Source organism: Drosophila biarmipes, chromosome X (genome assembly GCF_025231255.1).
Source record: "Drosophila biarmipes strain raj3 chromosome X, RU_DBia_V1.1, whole genome shotgun sequence".
NCBI lineage: Eukaryota > Metazoa > Arthropoda > Insecta > Diptera > Drosophilidae > Drosophila > Drosophila biarmipes.
In genome coordinates, this window is record NC_066611.1 from 13,725,831 (window position 1) to 13,745,877 (window position 20,047).

The 20,047-nt window shown below is 40.0% G+C and overlaps 2 protein-coding genes across 3 annotated transcripts; one reads left to right on the forward strand and one right to left on the reverse strand.

The window, feature by feature from the left end:
* Positions 1–1,837: 1,837 nt before the first annotated feature.
* On the reverse strand, positions 1,838–18,972 carry LOC108025712 (sorting nexin-27). 2 transcript variants are annotated; one of them, XM_017096267.3, is made up of 6 exons: positions 18,196–18,972; positions 4,349–4,451; positions 3,972–4,054; positions 3,068–3,903; positions 2,419–2,597; positions 1,838–2,040 (listed from the first exon to the last, which is right to left on the reverse strand). In XM_017096267.3, the coding sequence occupies exons 1-6, from the start codon at positions 18,477–18,479 to the stop codon at positions 1,972–1,974; spliced, it is 1,554 nt and encodes a 517-aa protein (XP_016951756.1). In that variant the 5' UTR covers positions 18,480–18,972; the 3' UTR covers positions 1,838–1,971. The 2 variants fall into 2 exon arrangements, with proteins under 2 accessions (XP_016951756.1, XP_016951757.1); XM_017096268.3 differs by lacking the exon at positions 18,196–18,972 and adding an exon at positions 4,528–5,137.
* On the forward strand, positions 11,241–13,329 carry LOC108025713 (uncharacterized). Its single transcript, XM_044093202.2, has 2 exons — positions 11,241–12,144; positions 12,848–13,329. Exons 1-2 carry the CDS (start codon positions 11,241–11,243, stop codon positions 13,327–13,329), a joined length of 1,386 nt encoding a protein of 461 aa, XP_043949137.2.
* Positions 18,973–20,047: the final 1,075 nt, after the last annotated feature.

The following is a 20,047-nucleotide window of genomic DNA, read 5'->3' on the forward strand; positions in this document are numbered from 1 at the left end:
GTTAGCGTATATATATACTTTTTTTTCGATATATGTTGCCTCTGGCTGTCTCCGCGCTCCCCGAGACGCCCGTACAGCACTTGTTTTGCTCAACAGTTACGTGACACAGAAACAATAATCAAATAAACAACGACAGAGCGAAGTTAGTTGTATAGTATTATTAATTATCATATGGAATACACACAAATTCTAAATTAAGCGCTTGCTACATGTAAATGGCCAAAAGGAGAAAACAAAAAAAAAAAATAGATATAGCATAATAGAATAAACATAATTTTAAATTCACATTATGGTAGGACTATAACTAAACATAATAAATACATTACGTGGACTACGCACATTGAGAGATTAACAAATCCAATACAGATACAGATACAGATAGAGATACAGATACAGATATACGAAAAAGATATGGAATCAATTAAATAATATGTAAAATTAATCGTAATAATTGTGTAAATTGTAAATATCACAAGCAGACGTCACTTGCATCGTTGATAAATGTATGCCCTATATGCCATTCTATAAGTATGCGGGTGTGTAACTATGTTCTGCCTTAGATCGTGTGAAATTGTATTTTTTGCGGATTTTCGTGATTTTTGTGGGTTTTTCTTGAGGTGAAAAAAGCCATATTCGCTATTTGTGTTCTATCTCCCTCTCTCTCTCTTTCTTTTGCCCGCCTGCCGTCTCTTTCTAGGTTAATTTTTGAGTTCGGTTCTGAGTTTTGTGTTTTGCTTTGAGTTTTGAGTCTCGCTTTCGCATTTGTTCAATAACTATTAACGTTACCTTAAATTTAACTAACAATTTCTATAGAAAGTTTTCGAATGAGTACAATATTTTCAACATTTCATCGCTTCTTTTGTTTTCTGTTAAGTTAATACATTGTTTCGTTTAGCATTTGCTGGCTGCCAACCCGCTTTTCTTTCTCGTTTTCACTCTTGGCTGACTTTCTGATTTCGGTTTCTTGCTTTTTCGGCTGAGTACTTCCTTTGCTAGGCCTTCCTACGTACATACAAATAAATAAATGATCAATGTTTGTTGATTTGTTTGCTAAACATTTATGTATATATATGATGTATATTTGTGTATAATTAAAATTGACTTTTTACAATTTATTCTCCATAGATTCTCCGTTTAGCCGCTGTCTTCCTATGAGCAAAAAATATACAAACAAAAACGGAACAGAGGGTGTTGTTTTGGAAAAAGTATGAATTAAATATTACGCTGAGGTTGGCTTAAATATACGCTTCTATATATTTTTGCTTTCTCTTTCTTTTAGTTTATAATGTATGCGTGTCTGTGAGTGGTGTGTATATATATACCTATATATATATATATTGTATAATGAGAATCGTCGGTTCTGCTTGATCTAAATTGGTGCCTGTGTTTGCTCTATGTGCTAAGTGCCGAAAACATTTGAAACATTTTTGTTGCTGCTGTTAACATTTTCCAACTCCATACGATCTACCCATGTCCGTCTCCATCCCTTCCGCCTCCTATATTAGGAGCATTGAGAGCCAAGGCGATTGCAATTGCTTGTCAATGTACAAATTATATAAATGTATATATATCAGTGCCAAATATACTTTACAATATATATTCGGGGGGGTTTGAGGCCTTGGGTGCAGCAAGCGCAGCGGGCAAAAGCACGAATCTGAGTCCACGGATTCCGAGGTGCCCCCGGAAAAGCTGACCAGCCAGGCAGATGGCAAGCTAGCCGTGGGAGATGGTGTGTGGCATGTGGGTTTGGGAGCGGAGGGCTTCTTGCACTGCCACCGCGACCCACTAACGAACAATGTGCAATGCCTCGGCCCGCCTGGTGATGTTCGGTATGGTGGTACTGGGTGGTCTAATCTGTGCTTCCTGCCGTCGACGCCGCCTCTGCTGCTCCTGCTTCTGCTCCACTGGCTCCTGCTCCTGCTTCTGCTTCTGCCACTGCTCTCGCTCCTCCTGCAGCGCCTTCCGCCTTCCCTAGTCGCCGCTGTCGTCCCACTTGCGCTCCTCCATGATGCGATCAAAGCAGTCCGCAAGGAATGCATGCTGCAAAATGGAAACCAACATTAATTAAATGCATTTCATTCGGCTGGGCTGGCAGGGATTTGTGGTCTGTACATACAGTGCGCAGCTGAACTTCTCGCTACATTACTGGTCTAATCAAGCCGAAAATTAATTATAGTCTCATTTGAATACACAATGTGTTTGTCTATTTCATGCACACAAAGGTAATTATCTGCCTTTGTAATTAACCCAAATAGTCCTTGTACAATATGGCAATTAAAATGGGCTACTGTTTTGGAGTTTGTTGGCCTAAATATCCAGGAAAAATAGACCTTTTTAAACCACCAAAAGGGGTTTTAGCTAGTCAAGAGTTCAGCTGCGCTCTACATATAAGACAGAGTTGTTAGCCATTCAACATACATATGGCGTGTAGACTTTAACCCAACGTGCTGGCTTATCTGGACGATTGTACTGAAAGCAGAATGACATGGACTCCTCGTCGCTCTCGTAGCGCGTGATGCTGTCCCAGGTCAGCTCGACCATTTGCGCCTCCAGCGAGCCATCCTCACGGCAGGCGTGCAGTCGAAAGCTCTTCATGCCTGTCAAGAAATGGGAGTTATTAAGAGTGAAGGTTGTAATTGCAAGAAGAGGCAACGAAAACCACTTAAGAAAGACTTGACGAATTTAATTCTGCTAGCATTTAAGCTCACAGAAAGGTTAAAAACGTTGCAATAGCTCAGAAAAAATACAAATACAAATTGTATTTCAAGATTGTAATATTTTTTTCTTGCTTTTCAAGGAAAACAATCAAATTTAAGTGCTTTTAAGCCTTATCTTGAACAATTTTTGGAACTTAATGTATTTTTCAGAGAGAAACAGCTTTTAAGAAATACTTTTTATGGCAAGCTCTTATAAATTATCCATAATTCAAGCCTTATCTGTAATTTTTCGCAAAGAATTTATCACAATATGTTGCTTTACCAAGAATTGTAGCCTTATCTTGCATGGTTTTCATAGGAATTTATACCCCTTAAAATATTTCCGATAAATCTCGGGCAAAACCACTCACCCACGGCGGGCACCACGTGGCCCTCCTTGCGACTATCACAGGAGCAGTGGGGGAAGACCACGTCCCCGTATCCTGGCAGTGTGCGGGCCAGAGCCAGATAGTCGCCCGCCTTCTTGGCGTCCTGCAGCGCCTTCAGCTCGTACAGGCGTCCATCGGCCCGGATATTGCCGCGATTCACCTCGTCGACCGCCTGGTAGAAGACAAAGCGGGCCGCCTGCTCGCCATCCGGCAGCGTCAGCTCCTTGGCCACCGAAAAGAGCCAGCGACGCACGCAGAGGCAGGTGGACGAGGCGGTACTGTAGTTCTGCACGTACAGCTGATGCGGTATCTCGTGCGGCTGCAGCTTTCGCTCGAAATTGTACTCCACGATCTCGAACAGATAGAAATACTGCTGCGTGTAGGCGGTGAGATTGGCGCGCTGCACCAGTATCTCCCACACCACCTGGGCATTGGAGGACTTCTTCACCGACACGGTGCTCACTTCGTGGTCCGGCAGCATCACCTTGATGTCCACCGGCGAGGCGGATATATCGTCCTCGGTGTCGGTGAGGAAATCCTGCACAGCATCACTCTCGGCAATCACCCGCACGGCGCACACCTTCTCCAGATACTGCTCGAGGCCACGGCGCCGCGTGTCCAGCTGCTGTTCGCTCAGCTGGAAGGGCCACTTGCCGGGCAGCTTGGGGAAGTTGAAGCCGGAGAACTCCTTGCGCAGCAGCGAGTGCAGGTTGGCGAACTCCCGATAGCGGCGCGAACACAGCTGCCTGCCGGCCATGTGTATGTTGAAGACGATGTACCGCTCGCCATTCCGGTTCACAATGCCATAGTCGGGTATGCTAAGAGGAGAAGGAGGGAACATATTAATAATCCATCTTATATTCTTCCTTTTTGAGCCGGCACTCACCTAATGGGCAGCGAGCGTTTGTCCGAGTAATCAATGTAGGAGTAGCCGGTCTGATCCTCCTGCGGCTCCAGGCGATCGGCCTCCTAGGGGTCGAGAAAAGGGTTCAGGCGAAGCAGATTAATATAGATTCAAACAAAATAGTAGTATGTAAATAGAATATATAAAATAAATATATATAAAAAAAAAATGTGTTTCTTTATTCTGTGGTTTTTTCTGTATGAATATATATGTGATCTTAACTTTTGAGATATACTATTCAAATTATTACTAAATATTCCTGATTTTACTTTAACTTAATGCAAAGTAAAAAAAATAGATATGTTTTATAATATTTTTTTCCTTTTTTATAGGATATATCTATTTATATATTCTCTCACCTGCTGTGTTACCGATATCACTGTCAGAGTCAGGCAATCACCACCGGATTTGATCAGGTCCACCACCTGTTTATGGGTGGCTCCCTCCACGCTGACGCCATTTCTGCAAGGTAAAAGAAGAAGCCATTAAAATACGATTCTTTGAGAGATATTTTATGGGATCTAGCATAAAATCGAACCGAAGACAGCGCTTCTCCAAGGCCGTCAACTGTGCAAACTGCACGGAATGAAAAGGCAGCATTTCGCAGGAACTTCAGAGTCAAGAGTGGAATCGATTCCCGGCGATCGTTGGAGGCGGATTAAAGGCGTTGCCATCGAGCACGGAGCCATTTAAGCGAAAATAGCGACAGTGGGAGCCCGGAGATAGCGCCGATAATGGATGCATTGACATCGCTGGAGCATTGATAAGGAGGCGACTCTGGACAGTCCCTCGAGTCGATTCGGGTCAAGTTGCCATCACACGTATCATATCTTTCTGGGATCGCAGCTCTCAGGCGAACTTGAAGGTTGATGGGCAGAGAAAAAGATAACAAATCCAATTTATTGATAAGAAATTACAGGGAATTACTCGCAGGGAAGCCAGGGGGAATCAGGGTGGAAAAATATATATTACATTGCATAGAACGCGGCGAAATCAATTCAATTAAGTGGTGGTGCTTTGAAAACGAAATGGGAACGACAACAAGTGGCACAAATGTTACTTACACGAGGCCAAGAATCGCATTAAGTGAAATCAAATTGATTGCAATAAGGGGCGGCAACGAGTGGCCTTTGATAGCCCATAGCATGAACACCCACATCCTCATCCCCATCCTCATCCAGTGCTCCTCCAGAGTTGATGTCTTTCCGGTTCGCAAGTAAATAAATAAATCCAAGCAGATACCGCCACAGTGTGACGCACTGTGGAGCGCTCTGGGCGTGAGTCACCTGGGGACATGTGAGAAATCCAGAAATCAGGGGCAACCGGGCACACCATAATGCTGGATACCACTTGTATAATGGCCGATAAGCCCAGGCTGTGGAGGAGATTCAGGGCCGGAGACAGGCGCAGACAACTGAAACTGAAACCTAAGCCGAGGCGAGAGGAGACGAGACTCCACTCCGGAAACCTGTTTGCCATGGAAGCCAGCCACTCGGTAGAAATAGTTAAAAAAAATACGAAATAAAAAATACAAAGGCAAAAAACACACAATCATAGAGAAGCACAAAGCTCTAACTATGCATTTATTTATAGGCAAATGCAATTGCAATTGCAAATGCAAATGCAAATGCCTTTCCCTCTTAAAAGCGCTCAACAATATGCAGAGCGTGTGTTTATTTTCTTGTTTATCCAAAGACTGCATTCACATTTCCCTGATTATTAAAGTTTTAATTTAAGGCATTTGAGCCATCTCGGGCCACACACAACATTGTGGGTGTGAAAAAAGCAGATTGGGCGAGGAGAGCCTGCAAATTGGCGCACAGTGGGACAAGGTGGCGTCGCACAGTGGGCGGCCACCCACAGTTTGTGACGTGTGAAACAACATCTGGGGGCGGTGCGACTGGGTTTATTATAAACAGCTCCTGAGGGCATTCTCATATCGATTGATATTTGCCCACGAACATGGTGAACCGAAAGCGTTCTCTATTTTTACGATTTTTAATGGACTGGTTTTTAAGATCCAGGATATAGTGTTTATTATTCATTTGTTTATATTAGAAAAAATTGCAAAAAAAAAATGGAAAAGAAAAAATTGGGGAAAGTGTTTTTTTTTTTTAAATCTACAATAATGACCAAGTGTTCATTAGTTCAACATAAAAAAAAAAATCGTAACAAAAATGTATTTAACAGAAGACAAAAAGGTCTTTATAAACAGAGTTTTCAATAAAAGGGTCAAGAAAAAGATAATTCCTAGTCATAAAAATAGCTTTATTCAAAATGTAAGCTAGATGATTTTGTTTTTGGTCGAGACTTATATTATAATATTGTTATTTACTTGTTATTTATTATATAACTTTACTTGTTATGTATTTATACCCTACAAATTCATCTTTTTTGAAAATTTTCTAGATTTCTAACCTCAAACTGTTTGAAAACCTGTTCCTTCTAGGGATTTTAAATACTTATATTATAAAATTGATATTTACTTTAAATATAGAACCTACAAATTCATCTTTTTTGAAAATTTTCGAGATTTCTAACCTCAAACCTTTTGAAGACCTGTTCCTTCAAGGGATTTTAAATACTTATATTATAATATTGTTATTTACTTTAAATATAGAACCTACAAATTCAACTTTTTTGAACATTTTGGAGATTTCTAACCTCAAATTGTTTGAAAACCTGCTTCTTCAAGGGATTTTAAATACTTATATTATAATAATGTTATTTACTTTAAATTAATAACCTACAAATTAAACTTTATTGAACACTTTGGATATTTCTAACCTCAAACCTTTTGAAAACCAGTTTCTTAAAGGGATTTTAAAATCCAAGCCAAATATTAAATTGCCAGGACAATTAAAGCCCCAACTCATCACAGTGCCATCACATCCTCCCACAGGGTAGCTCGACCACTGATGGGCCAAATCGACTGTCCTGGACAAATACTAATGGCATTTCTATATTCATTTCGGTCAATGTTTATTCGCGATCTGTGTGCCTTCCGCCAGCACTAATTGGACATGGAAATGCGACTGTGCGAAGGCATATTGTGCGGGGGCATTACGGCGAATGCAATTGTGTAAGTTGAGCAAATCGAATAAATATTTGCCAGACAGCGAACAAATAATATACTTGGAGGTGGGGAGGGAAAGGAACTGTTTATACAGAGATTTTTAATAGTTGCGAGCGAAATGAAAATATAATAATGGATGGATTTGAAATGTCTAAAAATAAGCAGGGAATACGGGGACTCGAAGGGCAGTAGAATATCGCCCTGGACATTTATATTTAATTTACCGGGGACACGTACTCGCCGCCACTTGCAACTGAAATGTAATTCCATTAAGGGCAATGGAAATCGAAAATTAATTAAGCCCAACAGGAATCCGGCGGAGGACTTGACATGAGTGCTTAACAAGTGTCCCTCGGCCATGGCTTGATTCTCTTTTCTCGTTTTCTGTTTCTGTCCCCGCCCCGGAATTGGAATTGGAATTGAACTCGAACTCGGAGTCGCCCTCCCCCGGGTTTATTTCTGGCTTAGTTCGGTCCGAGCGAAACCGAAAAGTGAAACCTGAAAACATGAAAACCTGAAACCGCCACCGAACTCTAGGAAATGCGGAAATGTGGGCCAGCCAGAGCCAGGCAACCAAGCCGAAACAACAACGACAACGACAACGACGACGACGACGACCACATCCACATCGCACTCCCCATCCAATCCAAGTCCATCCAGTGACGTAAATCTATTGATTATTGTCGGGGCATATGCCACAAGCCAGCAGCAACAACTGTAACCACATTGACACAGAACCAAGCCGCAACACAAATTCGTGGCAGCATAAAAAAACATGCAGGACGACTGGGGGGCAAAGGTCTCGAGTTAGCCATACCCAATAAATATTTCATTCATTTTGGGCGGACGAAAACCCTGAAGCGACTTCAAAGGAATATATTTATAGCTCCGACTTATTTCCAATTTTTGGTATCACATTTGGGTTTTTAAGTCGAATAGTAAGGAAGAAAAAAAACATTTGTTTATAGAATGCTGTGAATGTTTTTTAAAGGTAAAAAGACAAGCGTAAGATAATATAAAAACATTTTTATTCATTTATGTTTCTAACATAATTTTATTATATTTTTTATTTTTTTATTATATTTCTTTTTTTTATTTTATTTACTTTATTTATTTTATTTACTTTATTTATTTGATTTATTTGATTTATTTTATGATTTGATGATGATGATGATTTATTTTATTTATTTTATGATTTGATGATGATGATGATTTATTTTATTTATTTTATGATTTGATGATGATGATGATTTATTTTATTTATTTTATGATTTGATGATGATGATGATTTATTTAATTTTTTTCTTTTTTTCTCTTATTTTTTTCCTTTTTTTTATTTTTTTCTTTTTATTAATTTTTATTTTTATTTTTCCTTTCGTTTATTTTTTTCTTTTTATTAATTTTTATTTTATTTTTTTTTATTATTATTTTTGTATTACTTTTTTTTTATTATTTTTGTATTATTTTTGTATTATTTTTGTATTATTTTTTTATTATTTTTGTATTATTTTTGTATTATTTTTGTATTATTTTTGTATTATTTTTTTATTATTTTTTTCATTACTTTCTTATTATTATTTTTGTAGATACCCTTATTCTATAGCCCCTGGACTCTTTTGGGTAGCACCCTAGTCCGTATAACACGCAGAAAACAAAGTAACTCGAGCTGCTTATAGGTGGCTCACATGGTTCGGCCAATGTGCTGGCTACAAATCAGCTAATGACCCTTCAATAACCCAGGCCATATGCCACAAAAACATTCGACCCGTGTGGCAAGTTTGAGTTGGGAAATCGTCTGCCACTTGCGTGTTTAAAGGCTTCTTAACACTCAATTTAGTTCTGGCCCACGAAGATGAACTTTAAATTGTTGGCTTAAACTTGTACATGCGAAAAGCGTATATGCTCCGTACTTGTTTGTGAAGGGAAAATACCTTGGGAGTAATAGGATGAAAGCACAGGAGTTGAAAAAGAAGGCAGCGAACAAAAGTGAAGGAAATTTCCGGCTCAAGATGCAATTGTTCCTCTTGGTTTCAATCGAGTTCCTTTTTTTATGGCCTGCAATACTTGCAAAGTTGTTCTCCGCACTCTTTTGGCTGGATTTTTTCGTATATCTTGGATATACAGAGAAATAAGTTTTGTGAGAAAGGAGCAAGATGTAAAACTGATGATATAAGTCGTTAAAATACACTTTTTAAATGTCACCACTAATGTCACCACAAATGACACGTTGATTAACAGTACTTCCTCACTATATTTTTTTGTTTTTTTAGTTTCATATTTTACTTAATGTTTCTATTTGTGGCTTTCTGCGTTGGATATACACAGAAATAAGTTTTGTAAGGAAGAAGCAAGATGTAAAACTGATGATATAAGTGGTTTAAATACACTTTTTTAATGTCACCACGAATGTCACGTTCATTAACAGTATTTCCCCGCTATACTTTCTTTTTCTTTTAGTGCCATATTTTACTTAATGTTTCCATTTGTGCTTTTCTGCGTTGGCCTGCCTGTTGTGGATTGTCTTTCAACGGGCTCTGCTGCGGGGGCGGAACGAAAGGCAGTCTGAAAATAGTACATAATCCCCATTGATTGAATCCCACAACCTTAGAACAACTACCCACGACCTCCCCGTCCCGAGTGCAATGTCAAGTGGGCTGGGGGATGGCCAAGTGCAAGACGACGTGCACAAAAGATGCAGTTGGAATATGGCTAAGAGACTGTCTGACTGCCGGGGGGTCTACCTTGGGGTCCTCAATTATGTCATGTATCCGGAGAAGTAGCCATTCAGTGCTCCCGTTTTCATCGACAGAGAGAGATGTCTCAAAAGGCTGCTGGCCAAAAAGGGTTCGGCCATTCATCAAACCCTCTTCAGGATTAATCCTCAACGAGGGTCAACGAACCCATCCATTTCCTTCCCAGCCATCCAATAGTTATATTGTCATTCAAAAAGGGCTATTAGATACTCGACAAACCCAAGTTCAAAGTGCAGTTAGTTAGTTTGGCTTTCGAAAAGTTCAACAACTTGACATAATATAGTAGCAGGCCAGAAACCAAGTGACACAAGTAATTGATGGCCCATTTTCTCGTTGAAATGAATTACGCTTCGTGTATGAGTTAATTCAGTCAACAAAGTTGAGACGTAGCAAACACAAATTGTCCAAGGAATTTATTTATTCCATTTAAATGGACAACAAAACAAGGTGGGGGTGCGAAACTTTCTCCGCTGCAATGTGGGTTAAATTCTCTGGCAAATTGTGTTTTCTTTATGCAAAGTTTATTATTTTTAATTGCCTGGCTAAAGTGACGGCAAGGATAAACATGAAATGTATTAGATTTCAGATTGCTTGCACCACCAAGGCAATTGGAATTGCCAACTACCTTAGATTTAATTTTATTACAGATATTTGAAACTGATTCTCAGGCATTCAATAAATTGACGTATACATTTTTGTCACTTAAGTAATGCATTTATTTTAATAAAGTGATTAAATGTATCAAAGTTGAAACAATAAATAAACATAAACTTTTCTCACACAAAAACATATGAAAAATAATTATTTATTTTTCAAGTAAAGGACATGTTTACGAAGTGTATACAATATCATCTGATTTTAGATACATTTTTTAAACATAACCAATGTGGCAAAATAAGCTATTTTAAAAAATTTTAATGATTCCATTTTAAAGATAAAAACCCAAGCTTTCTAATGGTGTGCAAAACTTTTGGTTTCATTAGTTAAAGAGGAAATGACAGAGGAAAAACAAAAATTAGCTCTTCCCTACTAAATAGTAATACCATATTTCTTCTCTTTCCTAGCAAATAGTAATACCATATTTCTTCTCTTTCCTAACATATAGTAGTACCATATTTCTGCTCTTTCGGAACTAGTTTCTTTTTTAGGCTTTATATTTCAGGAACCAGTCAGCACTTTTTAAGTGCAATCTTTGGTACCTTCGGAAGCCAAACAAAAAAACATTTTTGAAAAACCTAGCCGAACCAATCAGTGCGATCTTGGGGCCACTTGAGATTCACAGACCTATCTAATCGCCGTATAGCCTGCATTATACTTAGCCACTAGTTCTTTGTGCCGAGCAGTTTGTCCGTCGATTTGAAACCGATTAGAACGATGGCTAGAGGGCGAACATTGGTCTGCCATTCCCAAAAGCTATGCCTCATGGTGGGTGGACTGCTCATCATGGGATTAGCCATGGTGGACTCTCTGGAGTGCTATGCCTGCGATTCCGCCGAGGATTCGCAGTGTGCCACGCGGCCGGGCCAGCAGCTGGAGGTGGAGGAGTGCAGCCAGGCGAACGACGAGTGTGTCACCTCCATATCGGCGGGACTGACGCGACGCGGCTGCCTGGCGCGTCTCTATCCCAATGGCTATTGTGCCGCTCCCTGCGACCGCTGCAATACGAGTCTGTGCAATCGGCACGTTTATCCCACGGATCGTTTGCGCTGCTATCAGTGCAGCGGCTCGGACTGCATCGATGTGACCGGTCGACCGCAGTATCTGCTGCCCTGCCCCATCTACAAGGAGGCCGATAGATGCTACACCAACGTGGTCCACATGTCCAACACCCTGCGGGGCTGTGTGGGCACCAATCTGCCGGATACCTGTCCTCATGTCTGCCTCAAGTGCAACTACAACGGTTGCAATGTGGAGAAGACCGTCACGGAAACGCGTTGCCTGCAGTGCTCCCACAATCGATTGGCTCCCAATCCGGATTGCCTGAGGAACCAGGCGGAATCGGACGACGATGCGCAAGCGAAGTGCTCGTTGGACAACGCCACGGTCACGCATTGCGTCAACAAGGTGATGTACGGACACCGGGAGAAGTGCTTCAGCTATCGGAACACCCAAACGGAGGTCGTCCAGCGGGGCTGCTCCACCGCCATGGGCTTCTATCCCACCGGCGAGCTGAGCGAGTGCCACGGCGAACTCTGCAATGCCAATTGCCAGGACATCGTCTGTGCCGCCTGCAATTCCACCGCCGATCCGGGCTGCCGGGCGGGACGCAATTTGCCAACCGAGAAATGCGCAGCCGGCACCACGGCCTGCTATTCCTGCGAGCAAGGTTAGGGTGAGCGGGTGGCTCCGGCGAAACTATGAATAAAATGTTGGCAAGCAGAACCATGGCTTGAGGAGTTTTGGTAGTGGGAAAACAGAAATCACAGCCAGATCTGGAGATATATCACCAAGCTAAGATGCTCTTTGCCCATTCTCATATTATCAAAATAAAATATTTTAAAGTTAAATATATATATACAAATTCAAAAAAAAAATATTTAGTTAAAGTGAAAAGCCTAAAACTAAACTTTTCCAGCTGTAGAATATACTGTTTATCAAAAAAGATTTTAAATTCTATTTTAATAACTTTCAAAAGTAGGTTTTAAAACTAAAATACAAAAATAACTAAGAAAAATAAAGTTTCCAAAAATAAACAATTCAAATATATAATATTTGGGAATTAATAATAAAAAAAATTGTTTCCCTGGAACTAAAAGACACTATAGAAGGTTTGAAAGCAATCTAGTCTATTATAAAGGTCTTTAAAAAAATTGTTTTTTTAATATATGGACCAAAAACATTTCATTTATTTATATTCCTTTATATTCTAATGGATTTAAAAATGGATTCCAAAATCTATTAAATTATAAATGTATTAAAACCTTTCAAAAATTCTATGTATATAAGGTACACATATTTTTAAAGTAGGTTTAAAAATATTAAATGTACTAAGATGATGGCTTAGAAATATTATTTTCAAAATCTATACCATTCTACATATGACCACTGCCCTATTTTTGCAGATACCTTCCTGCGCCGTGGCTGTGCGGATGGGAACTTTACACCTGCTGCCCTGGGCGACAGTTGCCAGTTGTGTCGGGATGCCGACTCGTGCAATCGGTACTCCGTGCGGAGTTGCTACCGCTGCAATGCCCAGGATGAGGACACGGATTGTGCGGCCATGGACCTGCCCTCGGCGATGACCACCAGCAATTGCTCCAGCGCCACGGAGCTGTGTGTCAGCACGGTGGTCAGTCGGCTGGACGGGATCTACACGGTGCGGGGATGCGCGGGTCAGGTGCCCGAGTGCTCCGCCAATGATCCCTACTGTGTGCGCTGCAATGGAAGCCTGTGCAACGATGCACCTACCCTCTGGCGGCAAACGCAACTGGATTTGGTTACGGCTAGGGATATCTTGCCGGATAACTGGTGGTCACTGCTGCAGTACTGGTGGTCTAGGAAACTGCGATAACAGCCCTCCATAATAGCGAACTGAAGGGAGCAACGCCCCCCAAAATAAAACCATATCTTTCAGATAACCAAGACAGCTATCACTATACGGGCAAGCTATGGCTTATCCAAGATACGGATTTTATAAAAAATAATAAAATATTGTTCCCTTGTTGTAGACTTAAAAATATACTTTAAGGAATTTATGGATATAGAGAAATCCGCGCGACTTTGAAATCACTTTTAAGCGCGTCTAAAAGTATGCTACAATATAGTTTAGATCCAATAATCCTATGAATTTACAACAAAGGATTTAATTTTTTGTTCTAAATTTTATCTAAAAGGTAGATTGGAGGATTGTTTATGGTTACAAAATTAAATCTTTATAAAGCAGAAAGATTTTCATTCAAAAAAGTCTTTATAAAAATAAATCCAACGGAATACCAACATTTTTGCTTTTTAAAATGCCCCTCGATAGATTTTTTAACGTAGTTCTACATTTTAATTACCCATGGGTAAACATACGCTTTTCTGAGAGTCTTCAAGCCAGTTTACGTTTATAGATGCATAATCTCAGTAAAATTTTATCGAATTTTTATGTATTTTATGACAAAGTGAAGTAAAAGAAGTGAAATTACCGAGATTTAAGCCGCTTGGTTCCAGTTGAAAACTGGTTCGCAAAAGGCGGAAACCCAATGCAAATTTGTTTGCTTTTGCTTTCTGCTTTTTGCTCGCCCTCTGCAGTTTGTGCTTTTTTGTTGCTTTCGCTGGGCCGCCGCTTTTGTTGGCCCACGCGCAGCCGAATTATGTGTGCCGTTGTTTTTGTTGCCGTTTTCGCTGATAATGAAATGATGGGCACTGCAAATAGCAACAACGAGCGCATAATAGACAGCCACGCCCCCCGCCCCCTTTTGGCACGTCACACATTCTGTTTGCCCCTGGGAAAAGTGTGGAAAATTTGCGAATTTTTCGCCCGCCGGCGGGAAGGTGACGATGATAATTAAGTTTGCGCTGGGCGTCGGGCGGCGAGCGACGAAACTTTGGCAAAATTTATTAATTGAATTTCATCCCGAACCGAGGAGATAGCGGGCGCCATGAGCCAGAGGGAGAGAGCGAAACCGCACCCACGTTGAAATTGAAATGAAACTGCAAGAGTAACGAAGTACAGTGGAGACTCGATTTCGGTATTGTTGTAAATCATAAGGATCTTATAAAAAAATACATCTTTGGTGTTTTGTTAATATCAATCAGAATGATGATTTAAATGATGAATAAGAATCTTATTATAAATTAAGTTAAGTTATAAAAATATAAATCTTCCAGTATATGATATTATAATCGCTATTTGAGAAAACCAATATGTTTTAAAACATACAATTTAGATAATAAAATGTTAAATAGGCATCCTAGCATGTGATCCTATTAAGTGATAGATATTCAATCAAATGATATTATATCCAATATTCAAGAGTCTCAATTTTTTTAATAAACTTTGTTTAAGTAAATAAACGATGGGAGTTTTTTTTATGTTATATCAGACATTTGATGTTACATATAGATAATAATATAAATACACATTTTATAAATAAAAACTTATTCGGAGTAAATTTTTAATGGTATTTTTTTAAGTAATAATATGATATTATAATCCCAAAATACATTTTAAAATAAATTTTTATTTGGGTTTAATTTTTTTTATGAATCATTAAATATACATATTAAGAAGATTTTAAAAACATACCCTCTTGAATAATAACACCACCCTACACCGGCTAACCCTAAAGAGTGTTCACTGTAAGTGAGTAACGAAATAAAATAAAATGATTGATGGACAGCCTTGGAGAGGAAGAAAGGGAAGCAGTGGGAGGCGGAGGGCGCGAGAGGGGGACAGAGGATGCCCAGTGATAACGGGTATCGAGACTTAAATGTCAAAGATGCCAAACAAAAGCTGGGCTGGAAAGAGACAGCAACAGCTGGCCAACAGCAGAGTGAGGGAAAAGAGAAACAGCACGAAATGAGAAAAGAAAACACAAGTGAGCATTTTAATTAGCCTGCCTGCACTAGTGTGCGAGCGAGTGCCCGTGTGTGGGTCACAATATTATGCCATTCAAGAAAGCATAGCAGCAAAAAAAAAAGGGAGTAGCAGAGGAGAGAGGAGAGCACATGCCTTATAAAGCTGGGTTTTAATAACAGAGATTAAACATAAATTAATGGCCATAAACACTCTCTCAAAAGTTATCAAACAACTCTGTGGCCCATTGATAGCCTTTGTTTTAAGGCCCTATCACACGCGTTTGTTTTTTGACAAACTTACTTTATACTTAAAACTCTTACAACTTACTTTATACTTAAAACTCTTGATTTATCATGTGCATTATTTAGGAAAAAAGTAGTTCTATAGGCTGTCAATCACTTCAACACTTCAACATCCAGCAAGTGTCATCGGGCCTTAGGCCTTTATCAACGAGCATTCCTCTGACTCATGGTTCCCGACCATCGAACTTCCTCATTCCAATCTTATTTTAAGAGGAATTCCTGGAAAACCATAAATGCCTGATAACATTTCGTTATAAGAAAGAAATATTAGCTGTATAACTATAGCTTGACTTTAGCTTATTTTAACTATACAAATTTGTATAATTGCTATAAGGTATTAACATTTCAACTGGTTATTATAAAAGATCTATTACAATATATCATTAAGAGGCATTACGTGTCATTATTAGAAAGAAATATTTAACGTTTAACTGATTATTAAAAACTGATCATTAAATGCCCCATAATTAATTAATTAATTTAATTATTAGAATTAAATATTAAATATAATTCTACAAATTTGTAAAATTGGTATTAGTTATTCACATTTAACTGATTATTATAAAAGATCTATAACAATAATTCCTAGAAATCATTAAATGCCTCATAACATTTCATTATTAGAAAGAAATATTAGATATAATTCTACAAATTTGTATAATTGGTATCAGGTATCCACATTTAACTGGCTATTATTAAAGATCTATAACAATATTTCCTAGAAATCATTAAATGCCTCATAATGTTTCATTATTAGAAAGAAATATTTAACATTTAACTGATTATTATAAAAGATCTACAACAATATTTCCTAGAAATATATAGATATATTGGCTTTACAGATTTCGCTCGATATCTTATCTTATCCCCTTTCTACAAATATTTATAATTTATAATTAATTTATACTTTAACATGTGATAATAGAAACCAGTTTCTCACAGGACCTGCAAACATGCCCTATTAAGATCCGGGACTCCCTTCCCGTAATCCCCCTAAAAGCACACAACACATCCCCTTTCTCCCTGTTATTCATAGAAATACTGGTTCAAGTGCCGCCCATTTTTCAAATTTCGTGTAGCCACCCTCCAAAGTGGGTGGGTAAGTCCAGCGGGGCAGCAACTGAGGCAGCAACTGAGGCAGCAACTGAGGCAGCAACTGAGGCAACAACCACCGCGCACAGAGAAAAGCAACACGCTCGCCTACAGGCCAATGTGTTTATTGATATTCCCGGGCATTTTTGACCCACTACAAGCCCACCGCCCGCCCTTCTTCCCAGCCAAAGAGTGGGCGGGGCCAGCGGTTGGTCATGCCAGCCCTTCGTGGGGTTAACTCCACTCACTTAACCCCTGGGCACCCCCAGAAATGCCCGACGCTTCAAGAGCTTACTCCGACGATTGCCTTTTGAATTTTGACAGCTTTTTGCCAGTTTTTTCATCTGCACCCGGGGCTTAGCCAAAAACTACACACAGCTCGAGCCATAATTCGATAGAAGGATGGTATTAAACTGCAGGCAAGTCCTTAACCAAATTAGCAACTAACTTAAAGCGAGCAGGCCAACATGTTGCAGCAACAAACAACTTTCAGACATTTTCCTAATTGGTCATCTGCAATAACTAGGTGGCGAACGAGCTCAAAGTTCCACAGGAGTCGGTGCCGGGAGGGGTTTACTTGGAAGAAGGGAGGGTCCTAGATGCTAAATACACCATTTCAGGAGTAAAAATAAATCCTTTTACTTGCTGGTTTACAAAAACAGTTTCTTAGTTCCGTAATTCTAAAGGGAACTTGAAGTCTTCTTGAAGAGATCAGTATCAGATCAAGGGTTTCAGAGTTGGGTTCCAACATTGGTCAGGATGACTTTTCTTCAACGTAGAAATATGAAACTTGGAAAAAAGGTGTATTTAGGGGTACTAAGTCGGAACTACCACCTAACACCTGGTAATTCCGACCCTACATGGGCTAAAGGGGACTCCAAAGCCCCTTATATTCTATTATATCGTACGGATAATAATTAACTTTATATAGTGTTTTGGAGTTGGGTGCCAAAGTTGGTCAGGATGAATTTTCTTCAACGTAGAAATATGAAACTTGGACAAAAGGTGTATTTAGGGGTATTAAATTGGAACTACTACGTAACATCTGGAAATACCGACCTTATCAGAGCAAAAGGGGACTCTAAAGCCCCTTCTATTCTATTATATCGTACAGATACAATAAAAGCTATGAAGTGTTTGAGAGTTGGGTTCCAAAATTGGTCAGGATGAATTTTCTACAACGTAGAAATATGAAACTTGGACACAAGGTGTATTTAGGGGTACTAAGTCGGAACTACTACCTAACAACTGGAAATTCCTACGATATATGGGCAAAATGCGATCAAGTGTGTAAAAGTTGGGTGCCAAAAATGGTCAGGATGACTTTTCTTCCTCGCAGAAATATGAAACTGGCCCACAAGTTGCACTAAGGGCTACTGAATCGGAACTACCAGCGAACACCTGGAAATTCCGACCCCACATGGACAAAAGGGGCTGCAAACCCGCTTCTACCCTATTATATAGAACTGACTATACTTACACCTCCAGAATGCGGTCGCCCTTCTTGATGCCCGCCTTCTCCGCTGCCCCGTTCTCAAGGACGGCGCTCACGTGCTGAAGGGGGGCGTACAGCTCGCCGTTGATCGAGCGCAGCTGACCCCCCTCGGACACCTGGCCGCGCACATTGAAGCCGAATCCCGTTTCCGTCTTGTAAATGGTGACGACACGGGGTCCATTCGCTACGCCTACGCCCATGACCCCCCCGCCGGCCGATGGGGCGGACACCAGCACTGTGCTGGCCGGGGGCGGGGGTGGGATGCTCATTGCGCCGGTCGTTCTGTCTCGCTCGCACTCGCTGGTACTGCCCTCGCCTCTGGTCTGCCGCAGCCCCCTCGGCAGCGCCGTCGCCTGCTCTTTCCTTGTTGTTTGCACAATATCTTTTGTTGTGTTGCGGTTATTTCGCTCTCTTATTTTGCGTAATGTTTTTCTGCAACTTCTTTTCGGCACACACCAGCACACAGGCCGCGCACACACACACACGTATAGAGACAGGCACCGCCACTTTTACTTTTTCCCCTCCTCGGCCACTCCGCCTCGCCCTGCTCCACCGCTGCTCCGCAGAAACTCCGCTTCCCCGTTCGCTCTCCGCGGCTGCTCTGCCTCGTCACGCACACACGCACGCACACACCGCAAAAAAATATAGAATTTAGTGTGTTTTCCTTCTATTTAACACGCTTCGCGCTGCGCATTTTGTCGCTGGCTTCGCTTCTACCGTGGTTTTTTTGGCTTTGCTTTTGCATTTAGTTGGTTAGTGATGCGAGAGCGCACGACGCATCGGGCGATAGCTATCGATTAATGTCTGATCAATCGATGTTGGGCGGTGCTGCCAACCTGTAACAGAAAAACAGCTGATCGGCAGGCGATAAATACAAAATCAAAAAGAAGTGAAGTTAAATAAAAGAGAAAAGTTAAATAAAGTTGTCCTGTCTAATAATAAAATGCAAAAATTAATAACACAATTGATTGTTTCCTAAGCGATGCAATGCTGTTTCCTAAGCGACATATGTTTACCATTTCTTTTTAAATAGCTGATTTTTGATTTAAATGCATATATTTTTATTTATTTTGGTGAATTTTTGTGGTGCGGAATACCTTTTTATATTCAGTTTATATTTAGTTATATTTCAGTCCCTGGAAATCGACATTTCAGTACCCTTCCACCGCGCATACCTGATCAGCTGATCTGCAATCGATACCTATCGGACTGACCAACACTATTATCGGTCAACGGAGGCGTGACGAACGCACCTTTAGGGTGCCAAAAATCAGAGTAGTAACGAATGAAGTAAAAAAAATTACAAAATGCATTTAATAAATGAATACATTTTTTCTATAGCCTACATATTTTGGATGCATTAAAAATTTAAGTGGAATTTTAAGAAAATTAAAAAAATTATGCAATGATTTTTTAAATCGAACAACAAAATACCATAAATGTCACAGTTTTTATTACTTATGGGGTTTACTTCGTATTTAAGCAATTTATCATGATAAGTAACCCGTTTTTATTTTAAAAAAATGTTTAGATATTTTTTTAAACTTTAAATGTACATAAAATACACACTTGTGACAACAGTTTCGCGCCTTTTTATAGTTTAAAAATCAGTTTCAACATTCGGTAATCGTTTTAAACGATTTGCTCTCGAATTTAACCATATTTTGGTCCCCAAAATTAGATGACTGAAAGTAATATGATGAGTAACGAGGGTTTTGGAGGCGTGACCGCGACCATGACAGGGGATCATTCATAATTCATACATGGGTCATGGTCGCCGACGCTTTCGGGCGGAGGTGGGGGAGCTGAAAAACGCCTGCTTATGGGGCACCATGTT

Excerpts from the sequence above, each read along its gene's own strand:
- LOC108025713 (XM_044093202.2), top strand. The coding sequence starts at position 11,241 with ATGGTGGGTGGACTGCTCATCATGGGATTAGCCATGGTGGACTCTCTG. Across the intron at positions 12,145-12,847 it reads CTGCTATTCCTGCGAGCAAG|ATTCTACATATGACCACTGC; the intron begins GTTAGGGTGAGC and ends AAAATCTATACC.
- LOC108025712 (XM_017096267.3), bottom strand. The coding sequence starts at position 18,479 with ATGAGCATCCCACCCCCGCCCCCGGCCAGCACAGTGCTGGTGTCCGCC. Across the intron at positions 2,598-3,067 it reads CCACGTGGTGCCCGCCGTGG|GCATGAAGAGCTTTCGACTG; the intron begins GTGAGTGGTTTT and ends ATTTCTTGACAG. Across the intron at positions 2,041-2,418 it reads TTAAAGTCTACACGCCATAT|CATGCATTCCTTGCGGACTG; the intron begins GTATGTTGAATG and ends TCCATTTTGCAG.